Raw genomic sequence first — 20,921 nt, 5'->3', positions numbered from 1 at the left:
ACGCGTGCGACACCGGTGTCGGCGCGGTGCTGGCACAGGACGGACACCCGGTGGCGTTTCTCAGCAAGGCCCTGGGAGTGCGCAATCAGAAGCTGTCGGCGTATGAGAAGGAGTTCCTCGCCGTCATGATGGCCGTCGAGAAATGGCGCGCATATCTGCAACGGGCCCCCTTCACCATCGTCACCGATCACAAGAGTCTCTGCAACTTGCAAGATCAGCAGCTCGCCACTGATTTGCAACGCAAGGCCATGGCCAAGCTGGTGGGCTTGCAGTTCCAGTTCTGCTACAGATGCGGCAACGACAATGGAGCCGCGGACGCTCTCTCTCGTGTGGGCGCGACCCTGAACCTCGACGCGCTCTCCATCTGCCAGCCGGCATGGGTGCAAGAGGTGGCCAACTCCTACGCCACGGACGCCGACGCACAGGATCGTCTGGCGCGCCTTGCGATCCACAGTCCCGATGACGACGGCTACCAGCTCTACAAAGGGCTCATCCGCAAGCAGGAGCGCTTGTGGATCGGCAAGAACACGGCTCTCCGCACCAAGATCATCAGCGCTTTGCACGACAGCGTGCTGGGTGGCCACTCTGGCGCGACGGCCACCTACCAGCGCATCAAGAAGCTCTTCGTCTGGGACAGATTGAAGACCGACATCTCCGACTACGTGCGGCAGTGCTCCTTGTGCCAGCATGCCAAACACGAGCAGTCCAAGCCGGCGGGCACGCTCGCGCCCCTGCCAGTGCCAACTGCTCCCTGGCGCGACCTCACCATGGATTTCGTGGAAGGGTTACCATCATCAGAGGGCTTCGATTCAATCATGGTAGTCGTGGATCGGCTGACCAAATCTGCGCACTTCATTCCGCTTCGGCACCCGTTCAAGGCTCCTCAGGTCGCCAAGGTCTTCTGGGATCAGATCGTCAAGCTGCACGGCATCCCCAGCTCCATCGTCTCCGACCGCAACCGCGTCTTCACCAGCACGCTCTGGCGCGAACTCTTCGCCAGGGCGGGCACCAAGTTACTCTTCTCCACGGCTTACTACCCCCAAACGGACGGCCAGAGCGAACGTGTCAACTAGTGCATGGAGATGTACTTGCGTTGCCCCGTGCACGACTCGCCCAGGCAATGGCGCCGCTGGCTGCCTACAGCGGAATTCTGGTACAACTCGTCGTTCCTGTCCTCGATCAAGTGCACCCCCTTCAAAGCTCTGTATGGCGTTGAACCCAACCTGGGCGCCATGACACTTTGGGACGACAAGACGGTGCCCATCATCGACGGCGAGCCCTGGGACTGGGGCCTGCACACGGCACGACCGCACGAACAAATTCTTCACACCCAACATCGCTTCAAGAAACAGGCGGACAAGCATCGCTCCGAGCGCTCCTTCGAGGTGGGCGACAAGGTTCTTCTCAAACTCCAGCCCTACGCGCAGTCTTCGGTGGCGAACAAACCATGCGCCAAGTTGGCATACAAGTTCTTCGGGCCATTTGTGGTGCTGGACAGAATCGGCAAGCTGGCGTACAAACTGGAGCTGCCAACGGACAGCAGAATCCACCCCGTCTTCCACGTCTCTCAGCTCAAGCCGTTCACTCCCAACTACACACCGGTCTTCTCCGAGCTGCCCCGACCGCCCGACCTCGCCGGCTACGACGACGAACCAGTGGAGATTGTCGAGCGCCGCATGGTCAAGCGGGGCGCAAGTGCTCTGGTGCAAGTCAAGGTGCGTTGGCGCAGTGGCGAGGCAGCAACTACTTGGGAGGACTACGATACCCTCCGCCGCCGTTTCCCTCAAGCAGCAGCCTGGGACGCGCCAGCGGCTGGCGATGACGACGTTCCTGAAGATGGCGCTCGTTCGGAAGATGGCGCTCGTTCTGAAGAAGAGGGGAATGTCACACCGGCATCATCAGGACCTGATGCGGTGGACGTGTGATTCGGTGGGCCCCGCTGCCTACTGGCACGGACCCACCTGTAAGGCGAGTTGCCAAGTGTTGCCTGGCTATATAGCCAGCTGGAGCGAGTAGGTGTGCGTGTGTGGAAATTATGTCAAGTCTCTGAACCTCTCACCTAATCTGTACCTCCACCCTTGGAAAGAAATCCCCCTTCTCCAAGTCTCGATCTCATCCCCCTTCCCCTCTCCGATCCCTTGCAAGGATGAGCTCGTGACAGAAGCACCAGCTCCAGAGCTAGAGTTTTCCCGGGACGACAAATACCAGCTGTATTCGTAAAAAAAAAGGGACTAAGAGATGAACATTGCAATGTTACACCTATATGTGGAACTGCAATTTTCACCTCTGCCTCCGAACTTTTATTCCAAGTGTACAGAAAGGAACAGAAGAATTGTACATGGACACACTTGATTGCTACAAGATGAAAGCGGACGATTCCTTGAAGTAAATGTAGAATCTTAATTCTGTTTTTGTAGTGAGGGAGTAATCCAAAGTCCAATGTTGAACAAACACCATACGTTCAAGGAGATCCTGCTGCCTTTACGGGCTAAAATATCTTTTCAATAAAAATGCATTTGTTAAAATCAATATCCCTTTTGATTCTTATATCATTAGAAACTGGGCTATGTTAGAACCCTACTGTTTTGTACATGAAGTTTGAAGAAGCCTTCTTTGGTTACCAAACTGAGAAATTAGTGTTCTTTCAACGGGAATGTGTTTCGAATTTCAGGCATCTTGATATCTATGCGCATACGAATTATGAACGGTGCAGCGATATTTCACGCTGACACCAACAGCTCTGTATATCATACATGCACAACAAAACACACTTCGGGGCAACTCTTGTTACAATAACTGAAGAAAAAAATGCCTTGTTCACAGACCGGGCGAATTCAAGAGTGACACATCATGTATCTTCAAGCAAAATTAGCTATGCAAGTCTGCTTGTTGTAATTAACTTGTCGAATTAAAATAGATTAAGATGCAAATAAGAGCACGGGCACATGCAGGAACACTCTTCGTCATGCAGAAACATGGTGCTTAACTAGTCAACTCCAGCACAGATGAGCAATACGTAGTCAAGTACATATCCATACAGTGCAACAACCAAACAGCAAATTGAACGACAAATTAACTGGCAAAAGCTAGAGTAAGCACCGATTGCAACCCTAAACGCCTCCTACAATGTTTTAAAACAGAAGGATGAAACTAACTGCAGAAGCTTCAGCATGACTGTCACCATGAAAAAGCACCTTTTTTCAGCTGCCTAAGTCTGTTGGAAGTGATAGTTTCCGAGAAGAAGCTGGTAGAGCAGCAAGCTGTAGTTGCCCCATCGATGATCACTGGCCATCGGAATAGAACATGCTTGGGTACACCCAGAAGGCCTGAAGCTGGCCGTACCAGTTTCTCTTGTACACAAGATCAGGGTCGGTGGAAGGATCCCACGCAGCATCTGCCGCATCACCAAAGCCATGTACGCTCCAAGGCTGAGAGTAATGGGCGTAGTACAGGCGGTTGCTCGTCCCTCCCCACTTCTCTGGGCTCAAGCAAGAAAACGGCGGGCTCCTCACATCACCCCCTACAAAGAGTGCCGAGTTGTCCAGCTTCTTCACCTCCACCCATTTTGCAGGTCTTGTCGACATATCAAGGCGGTAGGGTTTATACAAGACTGGTGCTCCAAATGATAGGCTCACATAATGGTCAACCATGAGAAGCATATCACCGCAAACCACCAGCCATGGTCTTAGATATGGGCACTCAGTCATGCCGTCCCACCACTTGGTAGTTATCTCCTGCAGGCCAAGCTGGGGGGCTAACTTCAGAAAGTAGATCCTCTGAGAATAATCCATGGCAATGAACTGGCCATTGAATTCCACAATCTGATCTATCCGTGCATCAGAAAGCTTGATTTCAGACCAAGAGTCGCTTTCAACCGGCCAATCAAACAGGGAGGATCGGGTGCTGACAAGGAGATGGCAGTTGGGTGATGCAAGGGGAGCTGTCAGGGTGCCACCAAAGTAGAACTCCTCTTCACAGTCGCCACTGAATGGGAGACATGGAGGTGAAACCTCAGCACCAGTGAACACATCAACAATAAGACAATTTCCTCGGCGGCAGCAGATGAGTTGCCCATATGAAGAACCAGCAAAGCGCATCCTCTGAAAAGTTTCTTGAGGAATCTGGCAGCGAAGGGCTATGTTCTGCTTGGCTAGATCAATGACCTTACATGTGGCGTAGCTTGTGACGACCATTGCTAGAAGGTAGATGAGGGGCTTGGACACGGACATTGGGCCGGACGAGGAGAGGCGGGAGTTTGGTGCAGAAGGTCGACTTGGATGGGTATGAAGAGAAGGCGGCACGCCAAGAACGACAGGTGCTAGCAAACGCAATAAGGTCGAGAAAGGATCCCAACAGAGGAACAATGGAGTGAAGCAGATTATCTGGGAGGTCAGCCCAGTCTTGGTGCCCCGTCACTACTGGAGCATCGGAATAGAACATGCTTGGATACACCCAGAAGGCCTGCAGCTGGCCGTACCAGTTTCTCTTGTACACAAGATCAGGGTCGGTGGAATGATCCCACACAGCATCTGCCGCGTCACCTAATCCATGTACGCTCCAAGGCTGAGAGTAATGGGCGTAGTACAGGCAGTTGCTCCTCCCTCCCCACTTCTCTGGGGTCAAGCAAGAAAACGGCGGGCTCCTCACATCACCCCCTACAAAGAGTGCCCAATTGTCTAGCTTCTTCACCTCCACCCATTTTGCAGGTCTGGTCGACATATCAAGGTGGTAGGGTTTATACAAGACTGGTGCTCCAAATGATAAGCTCATGTAATGGTCAACCATGAGAAGCATATCACCGCAGACCACCAGCCATGGTCTTAGATATGGGCATTCAGTCATGTCATCCCACCACTCGGTTGTTATCTCCTGCAGGCCAAGCTGGGGGGCTAACTTCAGAATGTAGATCCTCTGAGAATAATCCATGGCGATGAACTGACCATGAACTCCACAATCTGATCTACCCGTGCATCAGAAAGCTTGAGTTCAGACCAAGAGTCACTTCCAACCGGCCAATCAAACAGGGAGGATCGTGTGCTGACAAGGAGATGGCAGTTGGGTGATGCAAGGGGAGCTGTCAGAGTGCCGCCAAAGTAGAACTCCTGCTCACAGTCACCACTGAATGGGAGAGATGGAAGTGAAACCTCGGCACCAGTGAACACATCAACAACAAGGCAATTTCCTCGGCGGCAGCAGATGAGATGCCCATAGGAAGAGCCAGCAAAACGCATCCTCTGAAAAGTTTCTTGAGGAATCTGGCAGCGGAGGGCTCTGTTCTGGTTGGCCAGATCAATGACCTTACATGTGCGTAGCTTGTGACGACCATTGCTGGAAGGGAGATGAGGGGCATCGACACAGACATTGGGTCGGACGAGGAGAGGTGGGAGTTTGGTGCAGATGGTCGATTTGGATGGGTACGAAGAGAAGGCAGCACGCCAAGAACCACAGGTGCTAGCAAACGCAATAAGGTCGAGGAAAGATCCCAACAGAGGAACAATGGAGTGAAGCAGTTTATCTGGGAGGTCAGCCCAACCTTGGTGCCCCAACACTCCTGGGGGAGTAGAGACAGATGGGTCAGGCAATTTGCTCGGGCTTTGCATGATGGCAAACTCTCTGCAAAACACAACAAATTCAAGGCAGAAAGGTTAGAAAGATTATTAGTCCAGTAACAAATGAAAAAAGGCAGACAGCATGCTTGGACCATGGACAAGCAATTAAGCATGTGTTGTTCTCCAGATCTTGTATATCCCTTAAATGTCAAGAAAGTCGACACTTACAAATAAGCAGCAAGTTGATCGATTTATTTTGTAAGATGGTTATATGACAGGGCTAAGATGACAGCATGCACAGATAAGAATTTTATTTTGGAAAGCCACCCTGTAGTTAAAACTTTTCGTGACAGTGAAAACCATCTGCATCTTCAGATCATGATACTGAAATGGTGACAGACGCTATGACATTTCGCTTGGCTGTAAACACTGAATAAAACAGCTGCAGTTATAGCTCTATAAATAACAATGTGCTACCAATACCGACTGTCAGGACATGTACAGTACGGATACTCTGGAATTTCACGGGTTCTTCTGCTTGGGTACTTTTTGTACTCCTTTCCATTTGCAAATCACATATTGGGGTACGACGAACACTCGACCTAATTTTCTTCTCAAAACCAACAAACCAATTATACTATCCGTACATGCACATCCCATCTAGGGTTCCTAGGCTCAGTAGTATCCTTTACGGCGAAATCGAGTGAAAAATCTAAACCTACGACAGCGGCGACGCGATTCGAGTTCTTCCCTTTCCACGAGAACGATTGATTGCACAGTTGCACGACGGAGTAGACAAACAACGCGTACACGAGAGATGAACGAGGGAAAAGGCGACGAGAAACTGGGCTTCAGGTGAAGAGGAGCGGGAGGACGGGGAGAGTGCATACCTTGAGGAGGATGCAGGCGAAGGAGACGGCGACGTGGTGGGGCTGATGCCGGCCGGCGGCTGGCGGCGTCGCCGCAGGCGGCTCGCTTTCCGTCCCATTCGCTTCCAGAGCCGCCCGAGCAGCGCGAGTGCTCCTAGCTGACGCTCGCGTGCGTCAACAGGAGGAGCTTTCGCGCAGGGCATGCATCGAATTGGGCCGGCCCATTCGGTGGCTTCACTGCGGGCTGCAACTAAATTAGCAAAAAAGATGCTCAGTCGAGGAATCGAACACGCGACCAACGATAGACTGCACGTCTTCTTTACCAATTGAGCTCACCAATACTCCTGATTAATTCGGTGCGAGAATATTTAACAAATAAGCGCAGCGACGGATAAAAAAAATTCAACCATTGAACATCTTTTTAATATACAATGAACAATTTTAAATATATAATGAATGTTTTCTAAATAGGCACTGAACATTTGTGTGATATAGGCATTGAACATTTGTGTGATATACGCTGAACATTTACATTGAACATTTTATTAATATGTCATGAATAATTGTTAAATGTATGATGAACATTTTTGTAATACACGATGAACATTTTCGGAATGCATAGTGAACTTTTCATAATGTATGGCGAACCATTTTTTAATATATGATGAACATTGTCGTAATAGGAGGTGAACTTTTTATATAACACATAGTAAAGAGAAGAAGAAATAAAAATAAAATACAAAGGAAAAGCCGAAAGGAAAAACGAACCAAAAAAATCAGAACAAAACCACTGAAAAACCGGACAAACATTGAAAAAAACGAAAGCAAAAAAACACAGAAAAAAAACGCAGGAAACAGCGAAGGAAGCTGTGGCTAACGGAAAAAACGCGAAGCCCGTACATGGGCCGGCCAGACAGGCGGCTCCCCTCAGCGAAAGCGCGACCTTTTGACGCTAACGAGCGTCAAATAGGTTCTGCCGAGCAGCGCTCCTCTCTCTCTCTCTCTCTCTCTCTCTCTCTCCAAACAAGGCCGTAGGGGGCAGCGCTATGTCTCGCTAATGGGCCGGCCCAGGCGTGCACGAGGCCACGGACTTGTTTTAATGGTTTTCACGTTTTTTGCTTTCGTTTTTTCTGTCTTTTATTTATTACTTTCGTTCATACTTCCAAATATTATAAATAAACTAGAACAATGCCCGTGCGTTGCAACAGGATATAAATATTCTAGTACGTTAGCTACTGATTTACCTGTCAATAATAATGCGATTGTGTAAATAAATGTTCATCAAATTCTGACCGTGAATTACCTTATATTTTGATTATAAGTTTGGTAAGTGAAATAAAGTGGAATTGATTCATAAGGTAAGTAAATTAAGGTGATTATTTATCATATACATGAAAGGTTGGACGAAGGGGTGGTAAAAAGAAAGGTAAAATGGGAAACTTACATTATTTTTAAGTAGTATAATATAATATAATAGTAGATTATAGATAATACATTACAAAAACACTTTATATTAAATATTTGGAAAAAAGGCTAACCAAGCATTTGAAAAATGTTAAATATGTATAAATAAAATATTTCTCATGTGTACGAAAAATGTAAAAAACTATATACAATGTGTGTGAAAAAATTGATCTTGTATTTAATAGAGATTAATCAAGCATTTGAAAATATATTTAAAAAGTATTTGAAAAATCTTAATCAATCATTTGGAAAATGTTGACCATGTATTAAAAAACATCAAAGTTGTATTTGAAAAAATGTTAATCAACCTTTGCAAAATGTTTAAATGTGTATAGAAAAAATGACCATGTATTCAAAAAAAATGTTAGTTTTGTATTTCAAAAAATTTAATCAAACATTTGAAGAATATAAAAAATATGTAAAGAAAAAATGTTGACCATGTATTAAAAAAATGAAAATTGTTAAATGTATGTAAAGGAAATGTCTCCTGTATACGAAAAATGTGTCGAAAAATATAAAATATGTTTGAAAAGAGTTTATCATTCATTTAGAAAATTTTAGTCAAGCATTTGAAAAAATATTAAACAAGTGTTTAAAAAATATTAATCAAGCATTTAAAACGGGTTAAATGTGTATAGAAAAAATATTGACCATGTACTAAAAAATGTTAATGTTTTACTTGAAAAAGTTTAATCAAACATTTATTTATCTTTTAAATGTGTATGAAATTGTTGACCATGTATCGAAAATGTTAAATTTGTATTTGAAATTTTTTAAACAGAACATTATTCTTGACATGTACACAAAATGTAGAATGAAACCAAAAGAAAAAATGAAAAACAATGAACCGAAAAGAAAACAGAAGAAAAAAGTGCAAAAGGAATGGAAAATAGTGAAACCCGATAAAGAAAAAAAGAATAAAACCCGTTGATAACCAAGAAAGAAACGGAAAAAACCAAAGAAAACGAAAACCAATAAAAACCACAAGTTAAACCAAAAAAAGGAAATGAAAATCTAAGAAAACAAACACAAAAGAATGAAAACAGTGAAACCCGAGGACAAAGCAAATAAAAATGAGGAAAGAAACAAAAGAAAATTGAGAAATAAAAAAGGAAAGCAAAAAACACCAAACCAATGAAAAAAAGAAATAAAAATAGTGGAAGAAAAGTAGAAACCTAATCAAAGAAAACCAGTGAAGAAATAAGAAAACCCGTAAACAAAAATTAAATGAAATGAAAAGGGAAAATAAAATAAATGCACTATGTGGAATAACGAGCGAGCGATCTGAGTCTGATAGCGAGTGATGCGAGCGACATGAGCTAATGGGCCGACCTTATAATCAGCCGATTCAGGCGAGACGAGAGCTATACTCGCTATAAGCGACATATAGCTCTCAGGGCCATAGGGGTATTGAATTGAGAGCCTAATGTGGGATTTTGTGTGTGCTTGTTATGGGTTGGGCTAGACCGACGCGACCAACCACCGAAACCGCATCGCTCCCCTCCCCCCTCCACACCGTCGCGACCACCACGTCTCCATCTACATCATCGCTGCCCTAGCTTGTTCGCCGCATCCCTAGCGACGCAATGGTATGTCATTGATGTCCCATCTCTCAGGGAGATGTACCAATCTCTCAGGGAAAGGGCGATTGCCTGCCTCGATATCCCGGGCTATCTTCAGGAAATCAGATAGGAGGGGTGCCAGATCTGGATCCGATGGAGGATCTTGGTGAACACTTGGCGTCAGACGACACCCCACTGGTGACCAGGCTAGCAAGGTTTCACAATCAAAGTCGGTGGGAGGAACAACAAGACAATATGTCGCTGTTCACGAAGCTGGAACCCATATCAAGTTCCACAAGGAGATGGAGGCAGAGGCCGAGTACCAGAGCATGAAGAGTCTCGCGATGGATGTGCTCTGCCGCACAAATCTAGGGGAGCAGAAGAGGCTGCACGCGGGCTGCCCACCGTCCTTTTTCAAAGTATTGGTGTGGACTACGAAGGAAGCCAAATCCCCAAATTTGGCACAAATGGAGAGGTGGCTGGATTTTTGCCATGGGAGAGAACTGAGGGGAACCATGAGAGAAATGATGGTTGTTTGATGATGAAGGAAAAATCACCACGGTGATTGGTGACGTTAAGAGGATGATGATGATTGTTGTGAAGAAAGAAGCAGATGAGATGGCCTCCGACATCATGGTGGATTAGATGGTTGATGAGGTTTGTGCACCTATAGCTTGTATTTCCTCCTGCAAATATGATAGATCCATGTTTCTATCCGGTGGTTCACGTTTGGATAACAAACAAAAAGGGATGAAATCTGATATTGATAAAAATGTGGTGATGATCCTTTGTATTCATTATCGTGGAATATCTCTGATAAGTCTTGATTATGTTGATGGAAATATAGAAGTGAAGGAACTATGCCCTAGAGGCAATAATAAAGTTGTTATTTATATTTCCTTATATCCTTATAAATGTTTATTATTCATGCTAGGATTGTATTAACCGGAAACTTAGTGCATGTGTGAATACATAGACAAATAGAGTATCCATAGTATGCCTCTACTTGACTAGCTCATTAATCAAAGATGGTTAAGTTTCCCGACCATAGACATGTGTTGTTATTTGATGAACGGGATCACATCATTAGAGAATGATGTGATGGACAAGACCCATCCGCTAGCTTAGCATAATGATCGTTTAGTTTTATTGCTATTGCTTTCTTCATGACTTATACATATTCCTCTGACTATGAGATTATGCAACTCCCGAATACCGGAGAAACACATTGTGTGCTATCAAACGTCACAACTTAACTGGGTGATTATAAAGATGCTCGACAGGTGTCTCCGAAGGTGTTTGTTGAGTTGGCATAGATCGAGATCAGGATTTGTCACTCCAAGTATCGGAGAGGTATCTCTGGGCCCTCGCGGTAATGCACATCACTATAAGCCTTCCAAGCAATGTAACTAATAATTTAGTTGCGGGATGATGCATCACGGAACGAGTGAAGAGACTTGTCGGTAACGAGATTGAACTAGGTATGATGATACCGACGATCAAATCTCGGGCAAGTAACATACCGATGACAAAGGGAATAATGTATGTTGTTATGCGGTTTGACCGATAAAGATCTTTGTAGAATATGTAGGAGCCAATATGAGCATCCAGGTTCCGCTATTGGTTATTGACCAAAGATGTGTCTCGGTCATGTCTACATAGTTCTCGAACCCATAGGGACCGCACGCTTAACGTTCGATGACGATTTGTATTATGAGTTATGTGTTTTGGTGACCGAAGTTTGTTCAGAGTCCCGGATGAGATCATGGACACGACAAGGAGTCTCGAAATGGTCGAGAGGTAAAGATTGATATATTGGAAGATTATATACGGACACCGGAATGGTTCCGATAAGGTTCGGGGATTTTTCGGAGTACCGGGAGGCTACCGGAACCCCCCCCCCCCGGAAAGTTAATGGGCCTAATGGGCCATAGTGGAGGAGAGGAGGTGGGCCACGGGAGGAGGCACACGCCCCCCTTGCCCAATCCGAATTGGACAAGGGGAGGGGGCGCGGCCCCCCTCTTTCCTTCTCTTCTCCCCCCTTTCCCCTCTCCGTTGGAAGGAAGGGGGGGCGAATCCTACTTGGACTAGGAGTCCAAGTAGGACTCCCCCCTTTGCGCGCTCCCCTTGGGCCGGCCACCTCCTCCTCCCCCTTTATATGCGGGTGCGGGGGCATCCCAAAGGCAGACCAAGATTTCTCTTAGTCGTGTGCGGTGCCCCCCTCCATAGTTTACTCCTCCGGTCATAGCGTCGTAGTGCTTAGGCGAAGCCCTGCACGGATCACATCACCATCACTGTCACCACGCCGTCGTGCTGTCAGAACTCTCCCTCGACCCTCTACTGGATCAAGAGCTCGAGGGGCGTCATCGAGATGAACGTGTGCTGGATACGAAGGTGCCATACGTTCGGTACTTGGATCGGTTGGATCATGAAGACGTTCGACTACATCAACTGCGTTAAGCTAACGCTTCCGCTTTCGGTCTATGATGGTACGTGGACACACTCTCCCCATCTCATTGCTATGCATCTCCTAGATAGATCTTGCGTGGTCGTAGGATTTTTTTTTTGAAATTGCATGCTACGTTCCCCAACAGTGGCATCCGAGCCAGGTTTATGCGTAGATGATATGCACGAGTAGAACACAAAGAGTTGTGGGCGATAATAGTCATACTGCTTACCACCAACGTCTTACTTTGATTTAGCGGTATTGTTGAATGAAGCGGCCCGGACCGACATTACATGACCGCGTTCATGAGACTGGTTCTACCGATGTGCTTTGCACACATGTGGCTGGCAGGTGTCTGTTTCTCCAACTTTAGTTGAATCGAGTTTGACTATGGACGGTCCTTGTTGAAGGTTAAAACAACACACTTGATGAAAAATCATTGTGGTTTTTGATACGTAGGTAAGAACGGTTCTTTCTAGAAGCCCGTGGCAGCCTTGTAAAACTTGCAACAACAAAGTAGAGGACGTCTAACTTGTTTTTGTAGGGCATGTTGTATGTTATATGGTCAAGATGTGATATAAATTGTTGTATGATATGATCATGTTTTGTAACAGTTATCGGCAACTGGCAGGAGCCATATGATTGTCGCTTTTATTGTATGAAATGCAATCGCCATGTAATTGCTTTACTTTATCACTAAGTGGTAGCGATAGTCGTAGAAGCAATAGTTGGCAAGATGACAACGATGCTATGATGGAGATCAAGGTGTCAAGCCGGTGACGATGGAGATCATGATGGTGCTTTGGATATGGACATCAAAGGCGCAAGATGATGATGGCCCTATCATGTCACATATTTTGATTGCATGTGATGTTTATCTTTTATGCATCTTATTTTTCTTAGTACGACGGTAGAATTATAAGCTTAGTACGACGGTAGCATTATAAGATGATCCCTCACTAAATTTCAAGGTACAAGTGTTCTCCCTGAGTATGCACCGTTGCTACAGTTTGTCGTGCCAAGACACCACGTGATGATCGGGTGTGATAAGCTCTATGTTCACATACAATGGGTGCAAGCCAGTTTTGCACGTGCAGAATACTCGGGTTAAACTTGACGAGCCTAGCATATGCAGATATGGCCTCGGAACACCGAGACCAAAGGTCGAACGTGAATCATATAGTAGATATGATCAACATAGAGATGTTCACCATTGAAAACTACTCCATCTCATGTGATGATCAGACATGGTTTAGTTGATATGGATCACGTGATCATTTAGATGACTAGAGGGATGTCTATCTAAGTGTGAGTTCTTTAGTAATATGATTAATTGAACTTTAATTTATCATGAACTTAGTACCTGATAGTTTTTGCATATCTATGTTGTTGAGGATCAATGGCCCGTGCTACCGTTCCCTTGAATTTTAATGCGTTCCTAGAGAAAGCTAAGTTGAAAGATGATGGCAGCAACTACACGGACTGGGTCCGTAACTTGAGGATTATCCTCATTGCTGCACAGAAGAATTATGTCCTAGCATTGCTAGGTGCAGGACCCGCTGCAGGAGCAACTCCAGATGTTATGAACGTCTGGCAGAGCAAAGCTGATGACTACTCGATAGTTCAGTGTGCCATGCTTTATGGCTTAGAATCAGGACTTCAAAGAAGTTTTGAACGTCATAGAGCATATGAGATGTTCCAGGAGTTGAAGTTAATATTTCAAGAAAATGCCGGAATTGAGAGATATGAAGTCTCCAACAAGTTCTAAAGCTGCAAAATGGAGGAGAATAGTTCTGTCAGTGAACACATACACAGAATGTTTGGGAACCATAACCACTTGACTCACCTGGGAGTTAATCTTCCTGATGATAGTGTCATTGACATAGTTCTTCAGTCACTGCCACCAAGCTATAAAGGCTTCATGATGAACTATAATATGCAAGGGATGGAAAAGACAATTCCCGAGCTCTTCACGATGCTAAATGCTGCGGAGGTAGAAATCAAGAAGGAGCATCAAGTGTTGATGGTGAACAAGACCACTAGTTTCAAGAAAAAGGGTAAAGGGAAGAAGGTGAACTTCAATAAGAACAACAAGCCAGTTGCTGCTCAATGGAAGAAGCCCAAGTCTGGACCTAAGCCTGAAACCGAATGCTTCTACTGCAAAGGGACTGGTCACTGGAAGCGGAATTGTCCCAAGTATTTGGCGGATAAAAAGGATGGCAAAGTGAAAGGTATATTTGATATACATGTTATTGATGTGTAGCTTACTAATGCTCGTAGTAGCGCCTGGGTATTTGATACTGGTTCTGTTGCTCATATTTGCAACTCAAAACAGGGGCTACGGATTAAAAGAAGATTGGCTAAGGACGAGGTGACGATGCGCGTGGGAAATGGTTCCAAAGTCGATGTGATCGTCGTCGGCACGCTACCTCTACATCTACCGTCGGGATTAGTTTTAGACCTAAATAATTGTTATTTGGTGCCAATGTTGAGCATGAACATTATATCTAGATCTTTTTTGATGCGAGATGGTTATTCATTTAAATCAGAGAATACTGGTTGTTCTATTTATATGAGTAATATCTTTTATGGTCATGCACCCTTGATGAGTGGTCTATTTTTGTTACATCTCGATTGTATTGATACACATATTCATAATATTGAAGCCAAAAGATGCAAAGTTAATAATGATAGTGCAACTTATTTGTGGCACTGCCATTTAGGTCGTGAAGAAACTCCATGCTGATGGACTTTTGGAATCACTTGGTTATGAATCACTTGATGCTTGCGAACCATGCCTCATGGGCAAGATGACTAAGACTCCGTTCTCCGGAACAATGGAGCGAGCAACTGACTTGTTGGAAATAATACATACTGATGTATGCGCTCCAATGAGTGTTGAGGCTCGCGACGGGTATCGTTATTTTCTAACCTTCACAGATGATTTGAGCAGATATGGGTATATCTACTTAATGAAACATAAGTCTGAGACATTTGAAAAGTCCAAAGAATTTCAGAGTGAAGTCGAAAATCATCGTAAGAAGAAAATAAAGTTTCTACGATCTGATCGTGGAGGAGAATATTTGAGTTGCGAGTTTGGTCTTCATTTGAAACAATGTGGAATAGTTTCGCAACTCACGCCACCTGGAACACCATAGCGTAATGGTGTGTCCGAACGTCGTAACCATACTTTATTAGATATTGTGCGATCTATGATGTCTCTTATCGATTTACCGCTATCGTTTTGGGGTTATGCTTTAAAGATGGCTGCATTCATGTTAAATAGGGCATCATCTAAATCCATTGAGACGACACCATATGAACTGTGGTTTGGCAAGTAACCTAACCCGTCGTTTCTTAAAGTTTGGGGCTGCGATGCTTATGTGAAAAAGCTTCAACCCGATAAGCTCGAACCCAAATTGGAGAAATGTGTCTTCATAGGATACCCAAAGGAGACTGTTGGGTATACCTTCTATCACAGATCCGAAGGCAAGATATTCGTTGCTAAGAATGGATCCTTTCTAGAGAAGGAGTTTCTCTCGAAAGAAGTGAGTGGGAGGAAAGTAGAACTTGATGAGGTAATTGTACCTTCTCCCGAATTGGAAAGTAGTTCATCATAGAAATCAGTTCCAGTGATTCCTACACCAATTAGTGAGGATGCTAATGATGATGATCATAAAACTTCAGATCAAGTTACTACCGAACCTCATAGGTCAACCAGAGTATGATCCGCACCAGAGTGGTACAGTAATCCTGTTCTGGAAGTCATGTTACTTGACCATGATGAACCTACAAACTATGAGGAAGCGATGATGAGCCTAGATTCCGCAAAATGGCTTGAAGCCATGAAATCTGAGATGGGATCCATGTATGAGAACAAAGTGTGGACTTTGGTTGACTTGCCCGATGATCGGCAAGCCATAGAGAATAAATGGATCTTCAAGAAGAAGACTGACGCTGACGGTAATGTTACTCTCTACAAAGCTCGACTTGTTGCAAAAGGTTTTTGACAAGTTCAAGGAGTTGACTATGATGAGACCTTCTCACCCATAGCGATGCTTAAGTTTGTCCGAATCATGTTAGCAATTGCCACATTTTATGATTATGAAATTTGGCAAATGGATGCCAAAACAGCATTCCTTAATGGATATCTGAAAGAAGAGTTGTATATGATGCAACCAGAAGGTTTTGTCGATCCTAAAGGTGCTAACAAAGTGTGCAAGCTCCATCGATCCATTTATGGACTGGTGCAAGCCTCTCGGAGTTGGAATATACGCTTTGATAGTGTGATCAAAGTATATGGTTTTATACAGACTTTTGGAAAAGCATGTATTTACAAGAAAGTGAGTGGGAGCTCTGTAGCATTTATAATATTATATGTGGATGACATATTGTTGATTGGAAATAATACAAAATTTCTAGATAGCATAAAAGGATACTTGAATAAGAATTTTTCAATGAAGACCTCGGTGAAGCTGCTTATATATTGGGCATCAAGGTCTATAGAGATACATCAAGATGCTTAATTGGACTTTCACAAAGCACATACCTTGATAAAGTTTTGAAGAAGTTAGAAATGGATCAGTCAAAGAAAGGGTTCTTGCCTGTGTTACAAGGTGTGAAGTTGAGTCAGACTCAATGCCCGACCACTGCAGAAGATAGAGAGAAAATGAAAGTCATTCCCTATGCCTTAGCCATAGGTTCTATCATGTATGCAATGCTGTGTACCGGACCTGGTGTGTGCCTTGCTATAAGTTTAGCAGGGAGGTACCATAATCCAGGAGTGGATCAGTGGACAGCGGTCAAGAACATCCTGAAATACCTGAAAAGGACTAAGGATATTTTTCTCGTTTATGGGGGTGACAAAGAGCTTGTCGTAAATGGTTACATCGATGCAAGCTTTGACATTGATCCGGATGACTGTAAGTCGCAAACCGGATACGTATTTATTTTGAATGGTGGAGCTGTAAGTTGGTGCAGTTCCAAGCAAAGCGTCATGGCGGGGTCTACGTGTGAAGCGGAGTACATAGCTGCTTCGGAAGCAACAAATGAAGGAGTCTGGATGAAGGAGTTCATATCCGATCTAGGTGTAATACCTAGTGCATCGGGTCCAATGAAAATCTTTTGTGACAATACTGGAGCAATTGCCTTGGCGAAGGAATCCAGATTTCACAAGAGAACCAAACACATCAAGAGATGCTTCAATTCCATCCACGATCAAGTCAAGGAGGGAGACATAGATATTTGCAAGATACATACAGATCTGAATGTTGCAGACCCATTGACTAAGCCTCTCTCACGAGCAAAACATGATCAACACCAAGACTCCATGGGTGTTAGAATCATTACTGTGTAATCTAGATTATTGACTCTAGTGCAAGTGGGAGACTGAAGGAAATATGCCCTAGAGGCAATAATAAAGTTGTTATTTATATTTCCTTTATCATGATAAATATTTATTATTCATGCTAGAATTGTATTAACCGAAAACTTAGTGCATGTGTGAATACATAGACAAACATAGTACCCTAGTATGCCTCTACTTGACTAGCTCGTTAATCAAAGATGGTTAAGTTTCCTGACCATAGACATGTGTTGTCATTTGATGAACGGGATCACATCATTAGAGAATGATGTGATGGACAAGACCCATCCATTAGCTTAGCATAATGATCGTTTAGTTTTATTGCTATTGCTTTCTTCATGACTTATACATATTCCTCTAACTATGAGATTATGCAACTCCTGAATACCGGAGGAAAACTTAGTGTGCTATCAAACGTCACAACGTAACTATGTGATTAGAAAGACGCTCTACAGGTGTCTCCGAAGGTGTTTTTTAAGTTGGCATAAATCGAGAGTAGGATTTGTCACTCCGAGTATCGGAGAGGTATCTCTGGGCCCTCTCGGTAATGCACATCACTATAAGCCTTGCAAGCAATATAACTAATGAGTTAGTTGCAGGATGATGCATTACGGAATGAGTAAAGAGACTTGCCGGTAACGAGATTGAACTAGGTATGATGATACCGACGATCAAATCACGGGCAAGTAACATACCGATGACAAAGGAAATAACGTATGTTGTTATGCGGTATTTGACCGATAAAGATCTTTGTAGAATATGTAGGAGCCAATATGAGCATCCAGGTTCTGCTATTGGTTATTGACCGAAGATGTGTCGCCGTCATGTCTACATAGTTCCCGAACCCATAGGGTTCGCTCGCTTAACGTTCGATGACGATTTGTATTATGAGTTATGTGTTTTGGTGACCGAAGTTTGTTCGGAGTCCTCGATGAGATCACGGACATGACAAGGAGTCTAGAAATGGTCGAGAGGTAAAGATTGATATATTGGAAGGTTATATACGGACACCGGAATGGTTCCGATAAGGTTTGGGGATTTTTCGGAGTACCAGCAGGCTACCGGAACCCCCCGGGAAAGTTAATGGGCCTAATGGGCCATAGTGGAGGAGAGGAGGCAGGCCACAGGAGGAGGCGCGCGCCCCCCTTGCCCAATCCGAATTGGACAAGGGGAGGGGGCGCGGCCCCCTCTTTACTTCTCCTTCTCCCTCGTTTCCCCTTTCCCCTCTCTGTTGGAAGGAAGGGGGGTGAATCCTACTTGGACTGGGAGTCCAACTAGGACTCCCCCCTTGGGGCGCCCCCCTTGGGCCGGCCACCTCCTCCTGCCCCATTTATATACGTGGGTGGGGGGCACCCCAAAGGCAGACCAAGATTTCTCTTAGCCGTGTGTGGTGCCCCCCTCCACAGTTTACTCCTCCGGTCATAGCGTTGTAGTGCTTAGGTGAAGCCCTGCGTGGATCACATCACCATCACCGTCACCATGCCGTCGTGCTGTCGGAACTCTCCCTCGACCCTCTACTGGATCAAGAGCTCGAGAGACGTCATCGAGTTGAATGTGTGCTGAACACGGAGGTGCCGTACGTTCGGTACTTGGATCGGTTGGATCGGGAAGACGTTCAACTACATCAACCGCGTTAGCCTAACGCTTCCGCTTTCGGTCTACAAGGGTACGTGGACACACTCTCCCCATCTCATTGCTATGCATCTCCTAGATAGATCTTGCGTGATTGTAGGATTTTTTTGAAATTGCACGCTATGTTCCCCAACAAGGAGTTGAAAAGGAAACTTTGGTTTGATTGAACAGATATCGAAGTGTGCTCATGAGAAGCTTTTTGCAACTGGTAGAGAGAAAAATTAGACCTCCATGTGCTGACTCCAAAAAAGGGCAAGTTCTCTTGATTCTCCCTAAGACTTAATGGTGGAATTTGGAAACAATATACTCCAGCACCAGTGTTGTTGATAGATCCTTTGCTTCTATCATCTAATCTAAATGGACAACCATCAAATGGTTTGATCAGACATGTCACCTCCTACAAAAGATTGTTTAGATGATCATTTCAAAGATAGGAGTAATGTCGATAATGAGGTGATTTTTTTTTGATTTGGAACAGTTTCATGTGCTATTTTAACTAGGGGTTGGTCCTTTGCATCATTCCCGAGTTAAAGATAGTTGTAGCATGCTAAAATAGGATGGAGGTTTGGAGGAAAAGGGAGAAAATAATGTTACCTATACTCTTTCTGGTATGCAAAAAAGTCAAGAATGGACATTTAGGGGGGCCTAAAACGCTATCAACCGCAACAGGAAATTATGAAGAGTGAAGAACGTGTGGTGATACATATCCAACGTATCTATAATTTATCATTATTCCATGATGTTATATTATCATTCTTGGATGTTTTACAATCATTTTATATCATTTTTTGGGACTAACCTATTGACATTGTGGCAAGTGACAACTGCTGTTTTTGCTTGTTTTTTACATCACAAAAAATCAATATCAAATGGAGTCCAAATGCAGCAAAACTTTTTGTGGAATTTTTATGGACCAAAAGGCACCCAATGGGCCGAATAAGTACCCGGGGGTGCCCCGAGGGGGGCACAACCCACCACTCCCGCACTGCCTCTTTGCTCTATAAATACCCCAATATTCCAGAAACCCTGGGGGAGTCAACGAAAATCAATTCCAGCCGTCGCAAGTTCCAGAAACACCAAATCCAATCTAAAACCATCACGGAGGGGTTCATCATCCTCATTGGTGCCTCTCCGATGATGCGTGAGTAGTCTATTGCAGACCTTCGAGTCCGTAGTTAGTAGCTAGATGGCTCCCTCTCTCTCTCTCTCTCTCTCTTGATTCTCAATACAATGGTCTCTTGGAGATCTATTTGATGTAATTCTTTTTGCGGTGTGTTTGTTGGGATCCGATGAACTTTGAGTTTATGATCAAATCTATGTTTTTATCCATGAAAGTTATTTGAGTATTTTGATCTCTTATATGCATGATTACTTTTAGCCTCGTATTTGTTCTTCGAATCTTTGGTTTAGTTAGGCCAGCTAGATCGATTTTTCTTGCCATGGGAAGAGGTGCTTTGTGATGGGTTCGATCTTACGGTGCTTGATCCCAGTGACAGAAGGGGAACGGACACGTATGTATTGTTGCTATTAAGGATAACAAGATGGGGTCTATTTCTACATAAATAGATCTTGTCTACATCATGTCATCGTTCTTATTGCATTAGTTCATTTCTCCATGAACTTAATACACTAGATGCATGCTGGATAGTGGTCGATGTGTGGAGTAATAGTAGTAGATGCAGGCAGGAGTCGGTCTACTAATCTTGGATGTGATGCCTATATAATGATCATTGCCTGGATATCATCATGATTATTTGAAGTTCTATCAATTGCCCAACAGTAATTTGTTTACCCGTCATTGCTATTTTTCTCGAGAGAAGCCACTAGTGAAATCTACGGCCCCGGGTCTCTTCTTTATTATATTTGCCTTTGTGATCTATTTTTATTTTATTTTATTTTTAGATCTATTAATCCAAAAACCCAAAAATACCTTGGTACAATTTCTATTTATTTAATATCGCGTTCCCGCGAGATATATTTATCCAATCTACTACAATTTTACCTATCTTTTTACCCGTGAGGGATTGACAACCC

General features: G+C 44.3%; 1 protein-coding gene and 1 pseudogene across 2 annotated transcripts; both read right to left on the bottom strand.

Moving 5' to 3' along the window:
- Positions 1–2,963: 2,963 nt before the first annotated feature.
- On the bottom strand, positions 2,964–4,396 carry LOC147960760 (uncharacterized). The gene has a single exon (XM_087535616.1). The coding sequence runs from the start codon at positions 4,227–4,229 to the stop codon at positions 3,282–3,284; it is 948 nt and encodes a 315-aa protein (XP_087391742.1). The 5' UTR covers positions 4,230–4,396; the 3' UTR covers positions 2,964–3,281.
- Positions 4,375–6,598, bottom strand: LOC125523209 (uncharacterized; annotated as a pseudogene). The gene is made up of 2 exons (XR_015610089.1): positions 6,440–6,598; positions 4,375–5,613 (listed from the first exon to the last, which is right to left on the bottom strand). The product of XR_015610089.1 is annotated as an uncharacterized LOC125523209 (transcript).
- Positions 6,599–20,921: the final 14,323 nt, after the last annotated feature.

This window comes from Triticum urartu, chromosome 7A (assembly GCF_056163025.1).
Source record: "Triticum urartu cultivar PI428250 chromosome 7A, HENAU_Tu73, whole genome shotgun sequence".
NCBI lineage: Eukaryota > Viridiplantae > Streptophyta > Magnoliopsida > Poales > Poaceae > Triticum > Triticum urartu.
This window is presented reverse-complemented; position numbering and strand designations above follow the sequence as displayed.